Source organism: Bubalus kerabau, chromosome 1 (genome assembly GCF_029407905.1).
Source record: "Bubalus kerabau isolate K-KA32 ecotype Philippines breed swamp buffalo chromosome 1, PCC_UOA_SB_1v2, whole genome shotgun sequence".
Taxonomy (NCBI): Eukaryota; Metazoa; Chordata; class Mammalia; order Artiodactyla; family Bovidae; genus Bubalus; species Bubalus kerabau.
In genome coordinates, this window is record NC_073624.1 from 212,370,333 (window position 1) to 212,389,658 (window position 19,326).

General features: G+C 60.6%; 2 protein-coding genes across 3 annotated transcripts; one reads left to right on the forward strand and one right to left on the reverse strand.

Moving 5' to 3' along the window:
• The first annotated feature begins 78 nt into the window (after positions 1–78).
• GRIN3B (glutamate ionotropic receptor NMDA type subunit 3B) lies at positions 79–8,993 on the forward strand. Its single transcript, XM_055549076.1, has 9 exons — positions 79–504; positions 2,252–2,844; positions 3,299–4,331; positions 7,206–7,351; positions 7,436–7,551; positions 7,654–7,805; positions 8,110–8,274; positions 8,369–8,427; positions 8,594–8,993. The coding sequence occupies exons 1-9, from the start codon at positions 79–81 to the stop codon at positions 8,991–8,993; spliced, it is 3,090 nt and encodes a 1,029-aa protein (XP_055405051.1).
• A 137-nt stretch (positions 8,994–9,130) lies between these two features.
• TMEM259 (transmembrane protein 259) lies at positions 9,131–16,018 on the reverse strand. Of its 2 annotated transcripts, none has more exons than XM_055552954.1 (11): positions 15,613–16,018; positions 12,416–12,697; positions 11,872–11,971; positions 11,650–11,760; positions 11,281–11,403; positions 11,095–11,195; positions 10,949–11,006; positions 10,778–10,858; positions 10,555–10,687; positions 10,383–10,482; positions 9,131–10,296 (listed from the first exon to the last, which is right to left on the reverse strand). In XM_055552954.1, the coding sequence occupies exons 1-11, from the start codon at positions 15,862–15,864 to the stop codon at positions 9,751–9,753; spliced, it is 1,887 nt and encodes a 628-aa protein (XP_055408929.1). In that variant the 5' UTR covers positions 15,865–16,018; the 3' UTR covers positions 9,131–9,750. The 2 variants fall into 2 exon arrangements, with proteins under 2 accessions (XP_055408929.1, XP_055408920.1); XM_055552945.1 differs by having other exon boundaries at positions 10,778–10,861.
• Between the last annotated feature and the right edge of the window lie 3,308 nt (positions 16,019–19,326).

A 19,326-nucleotide genomic window follows, 5' to 3' on the forward strand; every position in this document is an offset into this window, starting at 1 on the left:
CGGCGTGGGCGCGCGAGATCCTGCCTCCCGGGGTGCTATCCGCTGCTCCGCCCCGTGGAACCCGCCGGCAACTTTGGGATGGAGTTTGTGCCGGCGCTGTGGCTCGGCCTGGCGCTGGTGCTAGGGCCGGGGCCCGCCGGGGGCCACCCGCACCCGTGCGGCGTCCTGGCACGCCTGGGGGGCTCGGTGCGCCTGGGCGTCCTCCTGCCCCGCGCGCCCGCCACCCGCGCCCGCGCCCGCGCCGCCCTAGCCCGGGCCTCCCTGGGGCCGCGGCTGCCCCACAACCTGAGCCTGGAGCTGGTAGCCGTCTCTCCCCCCGCCCGCGATCCCGCCTCGCTAGCCCGCGGTCTGTGCCAGGTGTTGGCGGCACCGGGAGTGGCGGCCCTGATCGCCTTCCCCGAGACGCGACCCGAGCTGCTGCAGCTGCACTTCCTGGCGTCCGCCACCGAGACCCCCGTGCTCAGCATGCTGCGGCGGGAAGCGCGCGCGCCCCTCGGCTCCCCGGTACGCGCGGGGATCCGGGGCCGGATGGGAGAGGCCCCGGGAAGCTCCTGGGGCGTGGGGTCCGGGGGTCTGGAGACAGTCCTTGGGACGCACGGGACTCGGACTTCTGAACCGTAGAAGAGCGGAGACTCGGAGTCCGGATGACAGAGGCCCAGGATCCCTGGACCACGGATGTCCCCGGGGCTCAGGGACCCGGAATGGGAGACTGGAGCCCTGGGACTCAGGGACCTAGAGCCACGGACCTGCGGCTCGGGACCCCGCGGGACGCCTCTGGACTCCAGACGGCTGATCCCACAGGGCGCTTCCCTGGGCCTTGGAGGTGTAGACCCCCTGGGAGCGGGACCCCCTTGTAGGGTCCGAGGGCGCCTTCGGATCCCCACCCGGCGGGATCGCGAGGCTGGGATGGGGAAGAGGGTCTCCCTGTCCCCTCTCCAGGGGCAACAGTTTCAGAGGCTGAAGCTGGAAGCCTTCCTCCCGTCAGCATCCTCCCAGAGGCCCTCGAGGTTAGGCCGCCCCCACCCACAGCCTCCTTGACCCACAGCCTCCTCCCCCAGACATCAAAACCCTCGTCTTCCTCCACCACTCCTCGACCTTGGAGTTCATTCTCTCTTATTTCCACCTCTAGACTGGAATTGGGGTCCGAATAAGTAGACAATGGGACAAAGAGGAGAGAGGGTGACTGGCAGGGCTCTGGGGACCCCGTGGTGCCCCAGGGAGAGACCCCTCCTCTCAGGACCCAACGTTGGGAGGGGCCCAACGCCCGGATGTGGGGTCTGATAGGGGGCCTCCCAACCCACCTTGAAGCCCCCTCCAGGTCTTCCTTCTTCTGAGGGCGGGGAGACCCTGATCCTAGCGGAGGCCTGGGGTCTCTTTAACCCACCTCCACTCTGTTCCTGCCCCCTCTCAGTGGGAGAGATGCAGGACCCAAATCCAAGCCTGTGGGGCCCTCTGCAGCCAGATCCAGGAACTGCACCCCTGCAGTTGGACCTGTCAGGCTTTGAGGGGATAATGGCTTGCCCCCTCTTTCCCTTTCCCCCTCCTTGCCCACGCCAGGGACTGAGCAGTAGTCTCCAGCCTTTCTCCAGGCACTCAGCACCCTGTCCCCACCCAGACAACATCCTGCCTATCCTAGGTGTCTGGTAAAGTTCTCATCCCACACTGAAAGCAAATCCAGGAGAACTTTCGGGGTGTCCTGGGCACAAAGTGGGGCCCTTCAGTGCCTGGTTGGCCTGGGTAAGTCTGAATAGAGAGGAGGTATGGAGATGGGTTTTGAAGGATGTGTAGGAGTTGGCTGACCTAGATGAGGAAAGGTCTTCCAGCTGGGGAATCCAAAAAGCCTCAGAGTGACTGGAATCAAAAGAGCAGGCCCTGCAGGTCAAGGCAGGGCCACGCTTTGTGCTGATGGCAATGGGGAGCCACAGAGGGGTATAGAGCAGGGGCTGGGGTGGGAGGAGGTAGACTCAAGGTCCTTTGAGTAGCTAGCGGCAGCCAGGGGACGGGGACGCAGCCTGTAGCACCTGTCAGGAGCAGGTGCTGTGTGCACCCCTGGCACTCCTGGGGGCACTAGCAGACGGGGAGGCGGGGGAAGGCCCTGGTCCCCGCAGCTGTACTCCTGGGCTGCAATAAGGCCCACTCCCAACATCGGCTCAAGGTGATATGTGTTTTTTGGACATGTACAGATGGGGGTGGGAAGAGTGTGGTGGGACTGTGAGGTCGCCAGCCCTAACTTGACCAACCCCTCTGCCAGAACCCGTTCCACCTGCAGCTGGACTGGGCCAGCCCCCTTGAGACACTGCTGGATGTGCTGGTATCCGTGCTGCAGGCTCACACCTGGGAGGACGTCGGCCTGGTGCTCTGCCGCGTACGTGACCCTGGCAGCCTGGTGGTCCTGTGGACAAGCCGGGCAGGCCGGGCCCCAAAGCTTGTCCTGGACCTGAGCCGGCAGGAGCTGGGCGATGCAGAGCTGAGCGCACGCCTGGCACTCCTGGGGGCACCAGCTGGAGGGAAGGCCCCGGTCCCCGCAGCCGTACTCCTGGGCTGCGATGTGGCCCGCTCCCAACAGGTGCTGCAGGCTGCACCCCCTGGTCCCCGCTGGCTGCTGGGCACGCCGCTGCCCCCTGAGGCCCTGCCCACTGAGGGCCTGCCACCCGGAGTGTTGGCACTGGGTGAGGTGGCCCGGCCCCCGCTAGAGGTTGCCATCCAGGATGTGGTGGAACTAGTGGCCCGTGCGCTGGACAGTGCTGCCCGCATGCAGCCAGAGCGCGCCCTGCTTCCCGCCACAGTCAACTGCAGTGACCTACCGCCACCAGAGCCCGAGTCTTCGGGCCGCCTCTTGACACGGTAAGCAGGGCCCTGGCTGCGGGAAGCCACCTCTGCCAGTGGGCCATGACAGGTGACAAGATCGAGTGTTTGCTGTGATCTTGCATGAAAGCAGAACCTAAGAAGGGGATTCTGCAGGGCTGGGGTGGGGGCTTTGGGAGAAGAGGGAAGGGAGGAGAAGGAATGAGTGAGACTGCTGAAATCAGTCATCTTCTGATCGCCAGGGCCCTCGAGGAGGACACTGCCCGGGAACCAGAAGGCCCCACCTGGGCCTCTGAACTGGGCAGCAGCCCTTGACTCAGGGCTGGGATGTCGCCCCAGTCCCCAGGGTGCGGGTACTCTGCTTGGAAGGGGTCGTGGAATGGGGGGCTCAATAGAGCCTCCAGTGGCCCTGGGTGAGTCTGAGCCGCAAGGCCACGGGTCTCACCTGGGGGGAGGGATCCCTCTACCCTGACGCCGCCCCCACCCCCACCAGGTTCCTGGCCAACACATCCTTCTGGGGCCGCACGGGGCCGGTGTGGGTAACCGGCTCCTCGCAGGTGCACATCTCCCGGCGCTTCCGCCTGTGGAGCCTCCGCCGGGACCCGAGGGGCGCTCCGGCCTGGGCCACGCTGGGTCGCTGGCAGGACGGGCAGCTGGAGTCGGAGGCGTGGGGTGCGGCCGAAAGGCCCCCACCCCCGCCAGGCGCCCAGGCACGGCCCAAGCTGCGGGTGGTGACGCTGGTGGAGCATCCGTTTGTGTTCGCCCGCCAGCCAGACGAAGATGGGCGGTGCCCGGCAGGGCAACTGTGCCTGGCCCCTGGCACCAACGATTCGGCCGCTCTGGACGCACTCTTTGCCGCGCTGGCCGACGGCTCGGCACCCCGCGCGCTGCGTAGGTGCTGCTACGGCTACTGCATCGACCTGCTGGAGCGCCTGGCGGAGGACGCACCCTTCGACTTCGAGCTCTACATCGTGGGCGACGGCAAGTACGGCGCGCTGCGCGACGGCCGCTGGACCGGCCTGGTGGGCGACCTGCTGGCCGGCCGGGCGCACATGGCCGTCACCAGCTTCAGCATCAATTCGGCCCGCTCACAGGTGGTGGACTTCACCAGCCCTTTCTTCTCCACCAGCCTGGGCATCATGGTGCGCGCACGCGACACGGCGTCGCCCATTGGCGCCTTTATGTGGCCGCTGCACTGGTCCATGTGGCTGGGCGTCTTCGCTGCGCTGCACCTGACCGCACTCTTCCTCACCCTCTACGAGTGGCGCAGCCCCTTCGGCCTAACACCCCGCGGACGCAACCGGGACACCGTGTTCTCCTACTCCTCTGCTCTCAACCTCTGCTATGCCATCCTCTTTGGACGCACGGTATCCAGCAAGACGCCCAAGTGCCCAACGGGCCGCCTCCTCATGAACCTGTGGGCCATCTTCTGCCTGCTCGTGCTGTCCAGCTACACGGCCAACCTGGCTGCCGTCATGGTTGGGGACAAGACTTTCGAGGAGCTGTCTGGGATCCACGACCCCAAGGTGGGCAACTGCAAGGGGTTTGTGATCAGAGCTGAGAAGTCTAATCCCCCCACCCCAATCCTCACCCCAGAGAGGGCAGCTGTTCCTTCTCTCAAACTCATACTGAGCCCAGCCCCAAGCTGGGACAACACAGGCAAGGGTGCTGGTGAGAACTGAGAGAGAAGCAAAAAGGATGGTGTGTGAGGTGGTGGTAAAGTTCCAGGCAGGGACTCCCATGGTAGTCCAGTGGCTAAGACTACGTGCTCCCAATGCAGGGGGCCTGGGTTCCATCGGTGGTTGGGGAACTAGATCTCATATGCCACAACTAAGATCCAGCGCAGCCCCCCAAAAAAGGACCATGGAGGAAAATTAGAGTTGGGGACACAGGGCACGATGGAGAGGAAGATTTCTCCAGTGGGGGTTAGGAATGCCTCTGAGAGGCGTGACACATGAGGTGCTTGGTATCAGGGAGGAATGTGGTAAGCAGTGGCAACCTGTGCAAAGGCCCTGGGGCAGGACTGTGCTTGATGTATTGGAGGAGCAGCAAGGAAGCCTTGTGTCTGGAGAAGAGGGGTTGAGGAGGGTAGAGGGAGGAGGGGAGGGCAGGAAGGGGACAGGCGAGGAGGGCCTGCAGGTGTGGGAGGATGTGGCCCTTGAAAATAGCTTGGTTAGAATTTTCACCAGGAGTCCTAGAGGACTGTGGGCAGAGCAGGGCATACCTTGACCTACATATTTTTCTCTTTTATTTTTTATTTATATATATTTTTATTTTTCTCTTTTAATGAAAAAATTTTAATATTCTGGAACAAGAACAACCATGAATGAAACCATTGCCCAGCTCTAAAATAACTCCTGGCCAGTTTCATTCACACACCAACCCCAGTCACTGAATTATCCTAAAGCAAGACCCAGGCCTCCTGTCATTTCATTATGAATATTTGGGAAATTTAAACATCAGGGACCCATTTTCTCAGTTGTCTTCCCCCCACCCTGCCACGGTTTGTTTGAATCTGGATCCAAAATGCACAGACATCGAGGATGGCAGAAACCTCTTTGTTATCGAATCAAACTTAAACCACTCACTGGTAGGCAGTGAGACCATTCTATTGACATGGGGTCATGGCGAAGGAAACCACAGGGTTTATCGCAGGTGCCAAGCAAGGTGTCCAGGCAGCTAGTGCTTAAGACCCGAGCTCCTAGGTGGCCCTCAGGGAAAAGTGGTTTTCATTTGTTTGTTTTTTGATATTGGGGAAAAGACTTTAAAGACAGGGTGAGGGAGGGGGGTTTCAGGATGTGTACCCTGTACCCTGATCAGGTGGTGGACATTCTTCTGACTGGTTGGTGGTGAGGTAGTCAGGAGTCAACATCATTAACCCTCTGGTTCTAATCAGCCTAGGGCCTCTGTGCTTATGGGCAGCATAGTTAACTTCTACCACCTGGGGGCAGGGGGAAACAGCTGAAAGGACCTCTGGCTCAGGATTTTTTTTTTTTTTTTGGTCACACTGCATGGCATATGGGCTGTTAGTTCCCTGACCAGGGACTGAATCCATGTTCCCTGCAGTAGAAGTGCAGAATCTTACCCGTGGACCACCGAGGATCCGCTGGCTCTGGATATTAGCTATAGCACCTGAAAACGAATTAAAAGTCCTTGGTTTTAATGACTAAACTATTTTTGTCTTGACTCTTTTCCTTTGTTTCTGTATTTTGTCATTTCTTTGATTTATTCTTTTGAACTCAGGGAAGACCTAGGAGGCTATTTCCTATAGACAAAAGGCAGGCAGAGGACAAGGGGGTGGTCTGTCCTGAGAAGGCCCCAGAGGGTCATTTTGACACTCCTGTCTTTTTCACTAGTGATTTGTTTGTTGAAGTTGTTTTGTGTTTTGCCCCATAGTGTCTCCCAGTGTTTGGATCTGGCTGATCTTGTCTCTGAGTGGTGGTTAGCCTCTTCTGTCCACTCCCAATCCAGGGCTTCCCAGTTAGCGATAATGGTAAAGAATCCACCTGCCAATCCAGAAGACATATTAGGAGACATGGGTTTGATCCCTGGATCAGGAAGATTCTCTAGAGGAGACAATGGCAATCCACTCCAGTATTCTTGCCTGAAGAATCCCATGAACAGAGGAGCATGGCAGGCTATATAGTCCATAGGGTCGCAAAGAGTTGGACATGACTGAAGCGACTTAGCACACATGCTGCCCGCCCAATCCACCACCACCCCAGTGTGCTCTGTAAACCATTAAGGAGATCTAGATGGGCCAGCCACTCTCCACATGTGGCTACTTTTTAAATTGATTAATTGAAAGCATGCAACAGCCATTTGAGGACAGCACAGTTGTAGAGGCTTTCCTTCCACAGAAAATTGTGAACAGCCCTGCTTACCTCAGGTCCAGCTTTTTGGAGGTTCATAGCCCCACCAAGGAGGCCCCAGTCAGTGTGGCCTCAGTTCAGTTCAATTCAGTCGCTCAGTCCTGTCAGACTCTTTGTGACCCCATGGATTGCAACATGACAGGCTTCCCTGTCCATCATCAACTCCTGGAGCTTGCTCAGACTCCTGTCCATCAAGTCGGTGATGCCATCCAACCATGTCATCTTTTGTTGTCCCCTTCTCCTCTTGCCTTCAATTTTTCCCAGCATCAGGGTCTTTTCCCAAGGAGTCAGCTCTTTGCATCAGGTGGCCAAAGTATTGGAGTTTCAGCTTCAGCCTAAGTCCTTCCAATGAATATTCAGGACTGATTTCCTTTAGGATTGACTGGTTGGATCTCCTTGCTGTCCAAGGGACTCTCAACTCCAACACCACAGTTCAAAAGCATCAATTCTTCGGCGAAAGTGGGGCGCGAGGGGGGAGCGGGGGCAGGGGTCGAGGCCCTTCTGTGCTGACTGGGCGCTGGCCCGCAGCTGCACCACCCGTCTCAGGGCTTCCGTTTCGGCACGGTGTGGGAGAGCAGCGCTGAGGCCTACATCAAGAAAAGCTTCCCGGAGATGTACTCGCACGTGCGGCGCCATAGTGCACCTACCACTCCCCACGGCGTTGCCATGCTTACGTGAGGGGGGCGCGCGGGGCGGGGCGCGGGGCGGGGCCACGCGGGCGGGCGCGGGTGCTCATCCTGCCCCCATGCCCTCCTCAGGAGCGATCCCCCCAAGCTCAACGCCTTCATCATGGACAAGTCGCTCCTGGACTATGAGGTATCCATCGACGCGGACTGCAGGCTGCTGACCGTGGGCAAACCCTTCGTCATCGAGGGTGAGGAGTCCCCAGAACCAGTGATCCGCGGGCTCCAGGAGGGTTCCGCTCCTCTGGGTCTGCGTCCAGCCTGGTCCCAACCCAATGCCCGGCCTCCCCCAGGCTATGGTATCGGACTCCCTAGAAATTCACCGCTCACCTCCAACCTGTCCGAATTCATCAGCCGCTACAAGTCTTCCGGCTTCATCGACTTACTGCACGACAAGTGGTACAAGATGGTGCCTTGTGGGAAGCGGGTCTTCGCCGTGACGGAGGTGCGGCAGGTCCCCGCACGTGGGGTGGGGGTCGGCGTGGGGAAGCCCCCGAACCTCCGTGGTCCTTCACCAGGGTAGTCAACCTCTGCTCATTCCCAAGACCAGTGTATTTGTCTGCTTTTGTGCATTCTATTCATCCTACAAAACCCCAGCTCTAGTGCCCTCTTGTCCATGAAACCTCTGAAAATGTAGCCCCAGGCCCTTCTCTCTGGCCCAACTTCTGTTCCCGCTCCCTTCCAAGGTCCGGGCTCCCCCAGGGTCTGCTATGACCTGGAGGGACTATGTGCCTGCATCCTGCCCACAGACCCTGCAGATGGGCGTCTACCACTTCTCCGGACTCTTCGTGCTGCTCTGCCTGGGTCTGGGTAGTGCTCTGCTCAGCTCCCTGGGTGAGCACGTCTTCTACCACCTGGCACTGCCGCGCATCCGAAGGGGCAACAAGCTGCAGTACTGGCTGCACACGAGCCAGGTGAGGAGCTGGCCAACCCAGCTGGCAGTGGGGCGGGAGGGGGGCTTGGGGGGGGGGGGCTGTCTTCCCGCTGAGCCAAATTCTTGGCTCCTAGAGAATTCATCGCGCCCTAAACACAGAGCCGTCAGAGGGGCAGGAGGAGGCGGAGTCGAGGTAAGGGGCTTGGGGGGCGGTTCTCCACCCCAGCAACTCCCACACCTGCCCTCCGACCTCGACTGGGTCCACACCTTCCACTGGCGGCCTCCTCAGGAACTTTGACCCTAAAGGGCAGACGGGGACTGTGGGTAGGACGTGGCTGCCCAGCCCATCCATCCCCCAGGGGTCTCGAGGAGCCGCAGAACAACACACAGGCCGCCCCCGCGGGCCCGGGGGACTGGACACGGGTGCGCCGGGCCGCGGTGAGGGAGCGTCGCGTGCGTTTCCTGCTGGAGCATACTGTGGTCTCTGCCTCCCCCGACGCGAACGTCCCAGATGCGGATGCGGCCGCGCCACCCGAGGCCCCAGTCTGCTCCAATGGCCCGCCCGCCGAGCTGCGGTCTGGCGCCCCACTCCCCGGGGAGCTGGAGGAGCTGGAGCAGCGAATCGCGGGCGCCCAGGAGAGGCTCCGCCAGGCGCTGCTGCGGCGCAGGGCGCTCCTGGCCCAGCTTGGGGACAGCACCTGCGAGCCGCCGTGCACATGGCTCCTGGCCTGCGAGGAAGCACCGGAGGTGGCCTCCTGAAGTGGGATCCAGCTCTTCTCCACCTGCTGTGCCTGCTCCGAAGGGGGGCCACCCGTCCATAGGGTGGAACCTCCCTTCCCGCGCGGCTCCCCAGGCTCCCCCCACCCCACCCCCCAACACACAGACACTGGCTGGACGCTGTCAACAGTTTATTCTATATACAAACACCATTTTGTACACTGCAATTAAATAAGAGTGGAATGAGCGCTCTTCTGCATTCCTCACAGAGTGATTGGGTTGGGTCACCGGCCATCTCCCCACCCACAGCAGGGCAGAACCCCGGTTCCCCTGGCTGCCTTAGATGTTGGCGCCTACACGCCATCGGGCCGAGCTCCACATTCCCGGGCCCCCAGCCCGGGCACGTAGGGTGGCCGTGGAAAGGCACTGGGCATGACAGAGCACCAGCTAAGCCAGCCCCACCCGATGCTTTGCTCCGGGGCAGCTTGCTCCAGACCTTTCACCACCCTTTCAGAACCTTTCATGGAGCCCCCACCCCTTCTACCCTGGTTCACAGGCTGGTCTTGATTTACTAGCTGAGGAGACCCACCAGGGACAGGGACAGGTTGTAGGCCGGCCCCATGCCCTGGGGGAGAGACGCCTGCCTCCCAGCAAACCTGATGGACCCCCAAACCACCCAAGGCAGGCTAAGCATTCCCAGAGCCACTGGGGACAGTCTCCCTGACCCCCAAGGGCTCCAGCCAGGTCACACCCAGCTGGCTTGGAAAGCCAGGGATAGAGGCAGTCAGCTGCCCAGGGCTCAGGAGCCGACCTCCGAGGGTGTGTCCACTAGATCGGTGGACGCAGGGTTGGGCCTGCCCCCGCCGGTGGTCTGAGAGACTGCATCAGACCCTGGAGAGTTGCTTGCAGGGGCACTGTCCTGGGGGGCCCGTAGGAGCCCCCCACTGGGGCTCAGGGGGCTGCCTGGCCGCCGGTCCAGGAGAGAGGCACTCAGGCCAGACAGGAAGGAGGCGTCTGTGATGATGGCAGCCGTCTCTGCCATCCAACCCAGGTCACCACTGGCTGCTGCAGCCACTGAGGCCGCTGCGGCCACCAGGGAGCTAGGTGCCTCAGCCACAGGCCCGGGGCCCCCGCCAGCACCTGGCAAGCCAGGGCCCAGGGCAGGGGACTGGCTGGCAGCGTCGGGGGTGATAGGTGGGATGCCTCCATTGTTGTTCAGGTCGTCTGGCAGGGCTGTGGGGGTGCCGGGGCCCAGTGGTGGTGTCTGCAGCAGCATCTCCTGGACACGGATCTGCTGCAGGATGGCGGGTAGTTCGTAGTGGTGGAAGAAGTAGATCATGGAATGCTGCGGGGGGTAGGCACCGGGTCAGGCGAGGGACCCCCAAAAGGCTGGACCCTCGGGCCGCCAGTCCCAAGGAAAGCCCACCTCACCTGGATGAAGAGCCAGGAGGTGACGAGTGCCAGGCTGCTGTACTGCCCGTTGAAGCGGTAGTGGTAAGCGTAGAAGGCAAAGTGGTACAGGTAGAAGAACCTGCAAGGGGAACAATGAGGTGCTGCCCACCCGGCTGCCTCCACCCCGGACCACACAGCCACCGGTGCCCACCGAAGCCAGTGCCGCTTGCTGGTGTTGGTGTGGCAGCAGATGGCGTCATACTGGTCAGCCAGCCACACGATGAGGATGATGTAGAAGGCCGTGGTGGTGTCGTTGAAGAACTCAGACATGATCGCCTCCATTCCTGGTGGGGGGAAGACAGGAGCCACCAGTTGAGGTGGGTGGCCAGCATGCCAGGTAAGGGGGGCAGGGTGTGGGGGCGCAGGGTCCTCACCCACGAGGGCCAAGATGACGGTCAGCAGGGGCGCTGCGGGGAAGGCGATGGCCATGTTCATCTCCAGCATCTGCAGCAGGTCCACTGCGGGAGAGGGTGGCGGGCGGGCAGACCGGGTGAGGCACCCGGAAGTGGGGAGGGGCAAGGGAGATGGCCAGAGGGGACACTCACCAATGAAGACGAAGATCTGATGGTGGGAGTAGCGCAGCAACATGGACACGCTCAGGGTCTGCAAGTGGGTCACCGTGAGGCCTTGGATGGCTGCCCCGCCCCTCTGGCCCCACCCCGCCCCACCCCACCCCGCTTGAGGCACTCACAAAGATGACCATGATGACGAAGGCGGCCAGGTAGGACGTGCGGGCCATCCACATGCTCACGAAGCGGTAGTGCTCCCCAGACACCACATTCCTCAGGAAGCCTGCATGAGGGGTGGAGTGAAAGAGGCACTGAGCAAGCGCCTCAGCCCAAGCCCCACCTAAGCAGGCCCCACCTTCGCCCTGCACCTTTGTTCTCCTCGTTCTCCGCCAGGCCCTTCACGCTGGACATGAGGATGTCATCATAGCCCAGGAACTCGGCCAGCAGCAGGCGGCTGAAGCGGTCACCAAAGCATTGGTCCCGCGTGGGATCTGTGGGCAGGACCGGGACAGGGATGTTAGTCCAGGGGTGCAGAACTCCACTGCCCAGCAGAGCTGTGACTGACAAGTGTGGAGGAACGGAGCCTTGGGAAGTTTCCTGCAACTGGGCAGCAAGGGCAACCCTGAGACCTTGGACACAAGTGCTTCCGGGTCACCTCTCCAGAAGGAAAATACCCAAGATTGAGGAGGAAGGAGCTCCCTCCCCTGGGCCTTGCTCTGCTTGGCAGGGGCACTCACCCAGTGTGACCACCATGACAGGGATGCTGAGCCGCTGGCGCGTGGCCTGCGACAACCTCAGGAAGCCGTACTCCAGCGAGTACTCCACGATGTACTCGTCTTGCGGCCAGGCTGCGTGCAGGGACGGCTGGTCAGCAAAGGAGCCCTCTCCTGGAAGGGCTCGGGGGCCTGTACCACACCCCCACCTCCATCACTGGACGTAGCCCCAGGGAGTGGTGGTACCTTTTGGGGGCGTCTCAGGGAATGGGAACTCCTGGCTGTCATTTAAGGCCTCGGGGCCACCTGGTGGCTTGAACACCTTGGGCTCGATGTCCAGTTCAAACTGCACAGTGAGAGGCAGAGGTCAGCAGGCCCTTGGTACCTAAGGGTTGGCCTGGAGGTCTCTGCACCCCCCAATGGAAGGAGATGTACCGCTGACCCATAAAAGCCCTAACCCCAACACTGAGCTCCCTGAGATTTCCGGGTGAGGGTCTGAGGGATAGGATCAGCGAGGTGGGGCCTCCTGCTGGGTCTGTACCAACACTCCGCCCACACCCACCCCTGGCCTCTGGCCACCTGAGCACAGCCCTCCCTCTAGGTTCCCCATCCTGTAGGCAGCCACACCACCAAGGATGGCCAGAATCACCTCAGAGCTCTAAGCCCAAAGCCTGCTTCTCAGCCTGTCTGCCCTCAGCACCCCAGAACCAGGCCTTCAGTAAACAGCTGGGAAACAGCCCAGCAGGTCAGGAGTGTCCCCTGCAACCCTGACCATGCCCCGGCTGCTCACCTTGATGGAGCTGTTCCCGAACATGTCCATGGTCAGCTCCTCCTCCTCCTCCTCCTCCTCCTCTAGCTCCAGGCCATCTGGCTCCACGGCCAGGCCGGGGAAGCTGCCATGGCCACCATCACAGAACTGCAGGAAGACGGGCGCGCGACTCGAGTTGTGCTGCACCTCTACCCGCAGGATGCCCTCACGGGGCCACTTGTCACGCACGTGCTCCAGGCAGTTGATGGGTGAGCGGGAGAAGACGATGTGGATGTAGGCCAGGACAAAGAGCACGAACAGGGCCTGCAGGGCAGGGAGTGGTCAGGGGGGAGATGCCTGGGACCCGCCCCCCCAGATGGAGGACCCTTCCCAGTACAGGCCCCCACAGCTGTAGAGCCTCCCACAGGCCAGCCTGCACTGGGGCCAGAGATGTGGCCACAGGCTCAGTGTCCCTGGGAACCCCAAGCACCTCTCCACGTGTATGGGGACCTGTGAGCTGACGACGGGAGTCAGCAAAGTGTGGGGCCTACAGTGGCAGAAGGCTGCGGTCAGAGCTGACCCACAGCTCCAGCTGTGTTCCCTGGGCCCCAATGTCCAGCAGGAGCCAGGTCCAGGACACTGTTCACCCTTGGCCATGAGGACAACACTGCACCACATGCCGAGACATCACAGAAAGTGCTGACATGCAGGTGGCAGGATGCCAGGGGCTGCCCGAGCTCGTCCCTGCAAGGCACGTGCCTGCCATCATCCCCAGTTTGCAGACAGGAAACCAAGGCAGAGGCCACACAGCCAGGAGAGGGTGGAGCCAGGAGTTAAACCTGGAGGAAACACCAGGCAGGGTAGCTAGGTTCTGAGAAGGGCATATGGATAGATGGGGGACCTGTGACCTCAGAGTGGCCAAGTCCCCACTGTCACCCTGAAGTCCCCTCCAGCGCCCCTCACAGCCCCCCTACCATGAACTGAAACCCCAGGTAGGGTCCATCACCCTGACCAATTGGGTGGGTGCCTAGAGATGGGCCAAGACTCTCGCCCCACTGGACAAGGCCTGCCCCTGAGCTGGACCTGGTTCCCCACCACCTCCATGGAACAAGCCGGCAAACAGCTGCCTCCTAAGACCTTATCGGCAGACACACCAGGCGGCCCCGCCCCCTTATCCCCCTCAGCATTTCAGGAATCCATCCAAGGCCTTTTCTGTCCTCTGCCTGGCAGCTGGCCTGGCCATATCACAGACCCTGGGTACTCTAGCCCCCAACCTCTGATACCCTGTGACTGAACACTCCACCTCACTGGCCACGCTGTCCCGCCAGCTCCACGGCCTTTGCACACGCCATCCCTGCACCCACCTCCTTCCTCCCAGCCTGAGGCTGTCTGCTCTGACTTGGACCCTGCCCTGGTGGCTGCTGCCTCTCCCCTCTTCCTCCTGGTCAGCCACTCATCTCTGGTCCCAAAGATTGGCACAAGGTGGCAGGGGGCACGTGGTGGCAGGGAGCAAAGCGGGAGGGGGGGACCAGCTCTGCAGGTGGGACCAGAACAGGTGCCACAGGAAGAGGCGACCAAGTGAGGTGGGGAGGGGAACTTGATCTCTGCAGCAAGAGTCCAGAAGCTAGGCAGCTGGAAAGCAAAGAAGGGAGCTTTCTGGAACTCAGGCAGCCTCAGAGATTGGCTAGCTCAGCCTTCACTTTGCAAAGGAGGGAAACCAAAAGCACCAGGGGTCAGGGAGGGACCTGAGAATTGAGGGGGGCCTTCTGGCCGCAGCCCCATGGAGAGAAAAGATGTAAGGAGCTAAGGGTGGCCTGATCCCACGGGCCCCCACACCAGGGGCACAGCCTGGATGTGCGGCCTGTCTGCCCAGTTGGCCCAATCCCTGACTTGCTCCTTGGTCCCAACTGGGAAGCAAGTGGAAGGACAGAGTCAAGGCCTCAGGCCAGACTCTCAGGAAGGCTGAGCTCCGTGGGGGCCCACTTCACACAGGGCACTCACTCCCTCGGGTGACACGGGCTCCTCCTGAGGGTGCAGGGAGGCCAGGGCTTCCTTCCAGGAGGCAACCACGCCCACACCCGGCCTTCTGCCCACTCTCAAGCTGCTCATGGGTCCCACACACCAGGTAAGGGAAGCCCTACTGAGGAACCCTCCAGAGTCGAGGCCCCCAGGGGGGACACCTGCTGCCGCTCAGGAAATGGGAGGCTCAGTGGGGACCCACTCCCAGGTCTGTAGGACAGCCCTGCACGCGCCCCTGCTACCCAACCCCAAAGAGCTGGCGGCTCCCAACCTCGCTGGCCCGTGCCCCACCTGCCTCAGACCCTCTTCTGTGGACAAGGAATTCAAGTTCCCTTGTAAGTCGGCAACCGTAGCCCCGGCCCCCACCTAGGGGGCCCCCCAGGACAGGACACAAACAGGACCAGCCATTTCTCCATTTCCTCAGACCCGCCAGCCAGCCAGGGTCCGGCACCCAGCGGCTCCCTCCCAGAGTAAGACCTCTCTCCTTGGAGGGACCCGCGCCGGCCCTCCAGGAACCGGCGAACCGCCTGCACAGCTGAGGGAGGACGAGGGGCAGGTCCGCGGGACGCCCCTCACCGAGCCAACAGCGGCACCGCTGGCTGGGGCTCTGCCAGGAACCCTGGTGACGTGACCTCGGCCTGGTCACCTTCCCCCAGAGGTTCAGAAGGGGTAGAATCTGAGTTGGAGCAGAAGGGTCCAGGAGGCTCGCCCCAAGAAAAAGGGGGAGAGAAAAGTGGGGAGCAGCTTCCGGTGCAGGTGGGCGGTCCGGGGGTGTGTCCAAAGAGGCGGCAGTGGCGGTAGGGCCCGGAATCCCCGGGTATGTGGTTCGCGGCGAGGTCAGGTTCAGTAGTGGGGACGGGGTCATCCCGGGATGAGGATCCCAGGCGACAGGGTCGAGGGTCGCGGGACTGGGCTCCGGTCTCCCGAGGTGGGGACGCCAGGAAGGGCGAGGCCAGCGGTGGGGTGCGGCCTGGAGGGGCTGGGAGTGAGTTCCTGGAATCGGGATCAGGGGCCACTAACTCGGGGAGGCTCGGGCCTTGCCGGGTGGAAGTTTCTGGGAAGGGTGGCGGGGGTGGCAGGCTTAAGGGAAGGGTCACAACCGGTCCCGCCGGGTCTATGCCTCCGGGAGGGAGGGGCACGCTGCCCCGGACGGAGTCAGAGGTCGAAACTCAGGGGTAAGGGGTCCATCCGCTGGGGTTAAGGGTCAGGGCTGCGGTCACCTTGAGCAACACGAAAAACTCGAAGAGTCGACGGAAGGCGGGCGGGAAGAGGCGCGAGTAGGTGACAGCCATCTTGAAGAAGAGAGCGTGGAAAAGCCGGTCGCGCACGTTGATGAGAGGATTGGGGTTGAGGTTGGGGGTGCGAGGCCCGCGCGCGGGGGCCTGGCCGCCGCCACCACCGCCGCCACCGCCACCGCCACCACCGCCGTTGGGCCCAGGCCCCGGGGCCCCGGGTGCCGCGTGCTCCGACATGCCGCCCAGCGTAGCACCCTAACGGCCCGCGGCTCCCCGAGGGCGCCTCCTGGCCGCCATCGGCAGTCTTCGCCGCCGCCGCGCTCCTCACGGCCGCCGGGCCGCCGCCGCCATCTTCCGCCTCCGCACCCCAGCTGACGCCAGCGAGTCGCCGCGAAGGCTAGAGCGGCCTCCTTGCGCTCGCGGGGCACTCTGGGAAGCCGGCGGTCGGCCCGCGGTGGCTCCGCCTTCTAGAGTCTCAGCCGGCTCGGGAGCGCCGAGGGGTGGGGTGCGTCTGTCCCCGGTCTTTTGCATATTGCCCCCAGTAGCCTCCACCGCTGCAACTCGAGCGTCAAAATTAGTCAATATCTGAGGCGTTTAGAAGTGATAAAATATACTGAAAGGAAGTACGACTGTTGGAGCTGTTTTCTACGTTGCACTCTAGAAAACTATACTGAAAATAGGTTCACAGTAGAGTGTTCTGGCTGAAAAATGATTTGATTTGCGGTCTTTAAATTACGTCCCCAGAAAGCTTGTGGGGAATTCTTTCGGCCGGGGCCGCTGTTCCCCTAAGCCGACTAACCTGATGCGCCGTGACGTCATAAAGGCCCGTGATGTTGCAGGGCCTTGCTTAAGTACCACCTCCCCCTTCTCGCGGAGGTCGGTGACTGGAAGGACTGGCAGACCTCTCTCCCTCTTTGCACTTGGTGGCGGTCCGGGGGATTTTAGGGGTCCATAAGAGGCCAAGTGAACTACTTTTGCCCAACCTTCCAGCCTTCGGTCCGTTCCCGACTTTTGGTTGTCCAGTCGCTCAGTCTTGTTGGACTCTGCGACCTCATGGACTGCAGCACGCCAGTCTTCCCTCTCCTTCACAATCTCCAGAATTTTGCTCAAACTCGTATCCACTGAGACGGTGATGCCATCCAACCGTCTCATCCTGACTAGGTTTTCCTTTTGATAACGCGGGCCACTCAGCACCACCCGTCTCTCTCCGGCTCTTAGGGCGCCAGACCTGCCGTTCCAGTCATTCCAGGACGGCTGAGCGGACAGCCCTTTGTCAACTAAAGCGGGATCGCAAATGGTCTATACCTGACCATGCCCTCCTTGTTGACTGCCCGAGATGTCCCAGACCTGAGAGCCCACATATGGACTACAGACATGCTCATTCATTCATCGTTGAAAAGCCCGGGCGCCTCCTAGCAGCCACGGTAGTAACAGAATCCAACATTCACTAAGCACCTACTGTATGCCAGGTACAGTACTTCCACCCCATGCTCCAAAGCAAGAACGGGTGGGCTGCAGCCTGGAGCATGGAAGGGCAGGAGGAGCCAGAGGCTGGGTGTGGGAGAGGACACCTGAGTACAGACGTTGGGGAAGGACACCCAGGGAACATTAAGAAGGGACAGTCAGGGCCTCTGAGAAAGACCAGGGTGTGAGGCAGGCATGGCGGGGAGGAGACTTTTCAGCTGTTCTAGAGCCTCAGAGAACTTTCCAGACCTACCTGCCTGGCTTCATAATCCAGGGAGCCCCACTTCCTTGAAGTGGACAGGAAGCTAAGGTCATCCCATCTCTGCCTGTTTCATAGAGAATGCCCTGTATGGGGGCCTAGCATACAGTGGCTGCTCAACCAATGCACATTCTTGACACTGTTACAGGTCACCCCCAGATCATTTATTGGTCACAAAAGGAGAACACAAACTCCTCTTTTATAATGGCGAGGCCAGTTGATGTACCCTTGACCTGGGGAGAAAACCCAGCCACTCAGTGGGGGTGAGTGAGGGGGCTGTGGGTCCCTGAAATGTGCAGCGAGGTCTAATGCATTAGCCATATGTGACTCCTAAGTTCTGGAAATGTGGCCAGTGCAGCTGAGGAATGGGATTTTAAACTTTATTTTTATTGAGGTAATTTGTATTGAAGTAGGGCCGTGTGGCAAGCGACTGCTGTACCGGTAATCCCCGTCTAGTGCTTACTTCCACGTTAGGGAGACACTCGACCCAGGGGAGCAAATGAAAGTTACTGTCACAAAAAAGGAAAATGGGGGGAAACAGTTTTAAATCTAAGACAGAAATGCGGAGAAGGACCAGGCTCTGCACTTCTGGGGACAGTCGGAGACTTTATTTTATTCTTTTTTAATTGGAGGATAACTGTTTTACAATGTTGTGCTGGTTTCTGCTGTTTTTTGGTTTGGGTTCATCTTCTGTTGGGGACTTCAGAAGTTGGCTGGATCTCACAGAACGCTGTGAGTGTCACTTGGGACCTGTCTGGGATGTGTGAGTGGCATTGGGGCTGGGAGCCCTGCTTACGGCTTACTGAGAAGGTTCTAGAAGGGAGACAGTGAACAAGCCAAGTGGAGTTTCAGGTAGAGAGCACCACGGGAGCAAAGGCCCTGAGGCAAGCCTGTGGCTGATTATTGGAGGCAGAGCGAGGAGAAGCCCCATGCCTCTGGAACACAGTGAGCTAGGGAGACCTGGGGACCTGGAGGACACCTTTGTTGAGGAGTGATAGGGAGCCTGGCGGATTGTGAGCAAGGGAGATGCTGACCTGAGTTAACAGGCTTGTCATTTTACTGTAACTATCATTGTTTTCTTGTTACTGCATCATTTGGCGCATAGGACCCCCGGGGTCTCATGCAAAGCCCAGAAGGCCCTCATCGTACCTGCAGCCCCTGTGCCCACCCACCCAGACCCTGGGGCCCAGCACAGGCTGGGGCTGAGGCTCCAGGGTTTCCTGCAACCCCGAGTCCTCCAGCCGTGGCCCCCATCCCAGAGTACCTGAATCTGTCCCCAGTGAGCCTGCGTCACTCCACAGCCCTCCTTACCCCTACAGTGTCCCCAGGGTCAGTCCTGGACGGAGAGATGGGCGCCAGCGTTCAAGGCTGTAGGGCAACTGCAGAGGCCCCAGGCCTCTTGGCCAGGTTCCGAGGCTGAGCCAAAATTCCTGAGATTTTGACATGCCCTTATCTCAGCTGACCGGGAATTTGAACCCAGGTAGGGCCCACTGAGGTTGTAAGATTACACAGAACCACATAGTTCTGTAAGCCTCAGGTCCTGGGGGGAGTTTCTCAAATTATAATATTCTAAGCTTTTGGAACCTTAGGGTTTTGAATTTTCAGATGTCTGATCTGAATTTCTGGGTTTCAGGAGGCTAAGAATATAGTGTGTTCTCAGTTGTTCAGTTGTGTTCGACTCCTTGCTATCCCATGGGCTATAGCCCACCAGGCTGGCTCGAGCCTCCTTCCCACTATTGCCAGCCCCGACAGTGCCCTGGTCCTGCCCCCTGTGGAATCTGCAAGGAGTCCAGCAGTACAGCCCCCACCCAAACAACTCCCCACCCAGACACTGAGAAACCACCCTGTTCCCATACTCAGCCGCACTGTCTGGTTGACCACTGGTCCCTATTTCACAGATAATGAAACTGAGACCCGGATGGGAAGGGACTCACCCAAGACCACCCAGCTAGGACCTGAGCTCTGAAGAAAGGAGC

What these genes read in the sequence shown, in the direction of transcription:
- GRIN3B (XM_055549076.1), top strand. Translation starts at nt 79, where the DNA reads ATGGAGTTTGTGCCGGCGCTGTGGCTCGGCCTGGCGCTGGTGCTAGGG. An exon ending in GGGTCTTCGCCGTGACGGAG is followed by an intron (nt 7,806 to 8,109) that starts GTGCGGCAGGTC and finishes TCCTGCCCACAG; the next exon opens with ACCCTGCAGATGGGCGTCTA. An exon ending in ACTGGCTGCACACGAGCCAG is followed by an intron (nt 8,275 to 8,368) that starts GTGAGGAGCTGG and finishes CTTGGCTCCTAG; the next exon opens with AGAATTCATCGCGCCCTAAA.
- TMEM259 (XM_055552945.1), bottom strand. Translation starts at nt 15,864, where the DNA reads ATGTCGGAGCACGCGGCACCCGGGGCCCCGGGGCCTGGGCCCAACGGC. An exon ending in CCCTGAGACGCCCCCAAAAG is followed by an intron (nt 11,761 to 11,871) that starts GTACCACCACTC and finishes CCCTGCACGCAG; the next exon opens with CCTGGCCGCAAGACGAGTAC. An exon ending in CCTCCTGGCTCTTCATCCAG is followed by an intron (nt 10,297 to 10,382) that starts GTGAGGTGGGCT and finishes TACCCCCCGCAG; the next exon opens with CATTCCATGATCTACTTCTT.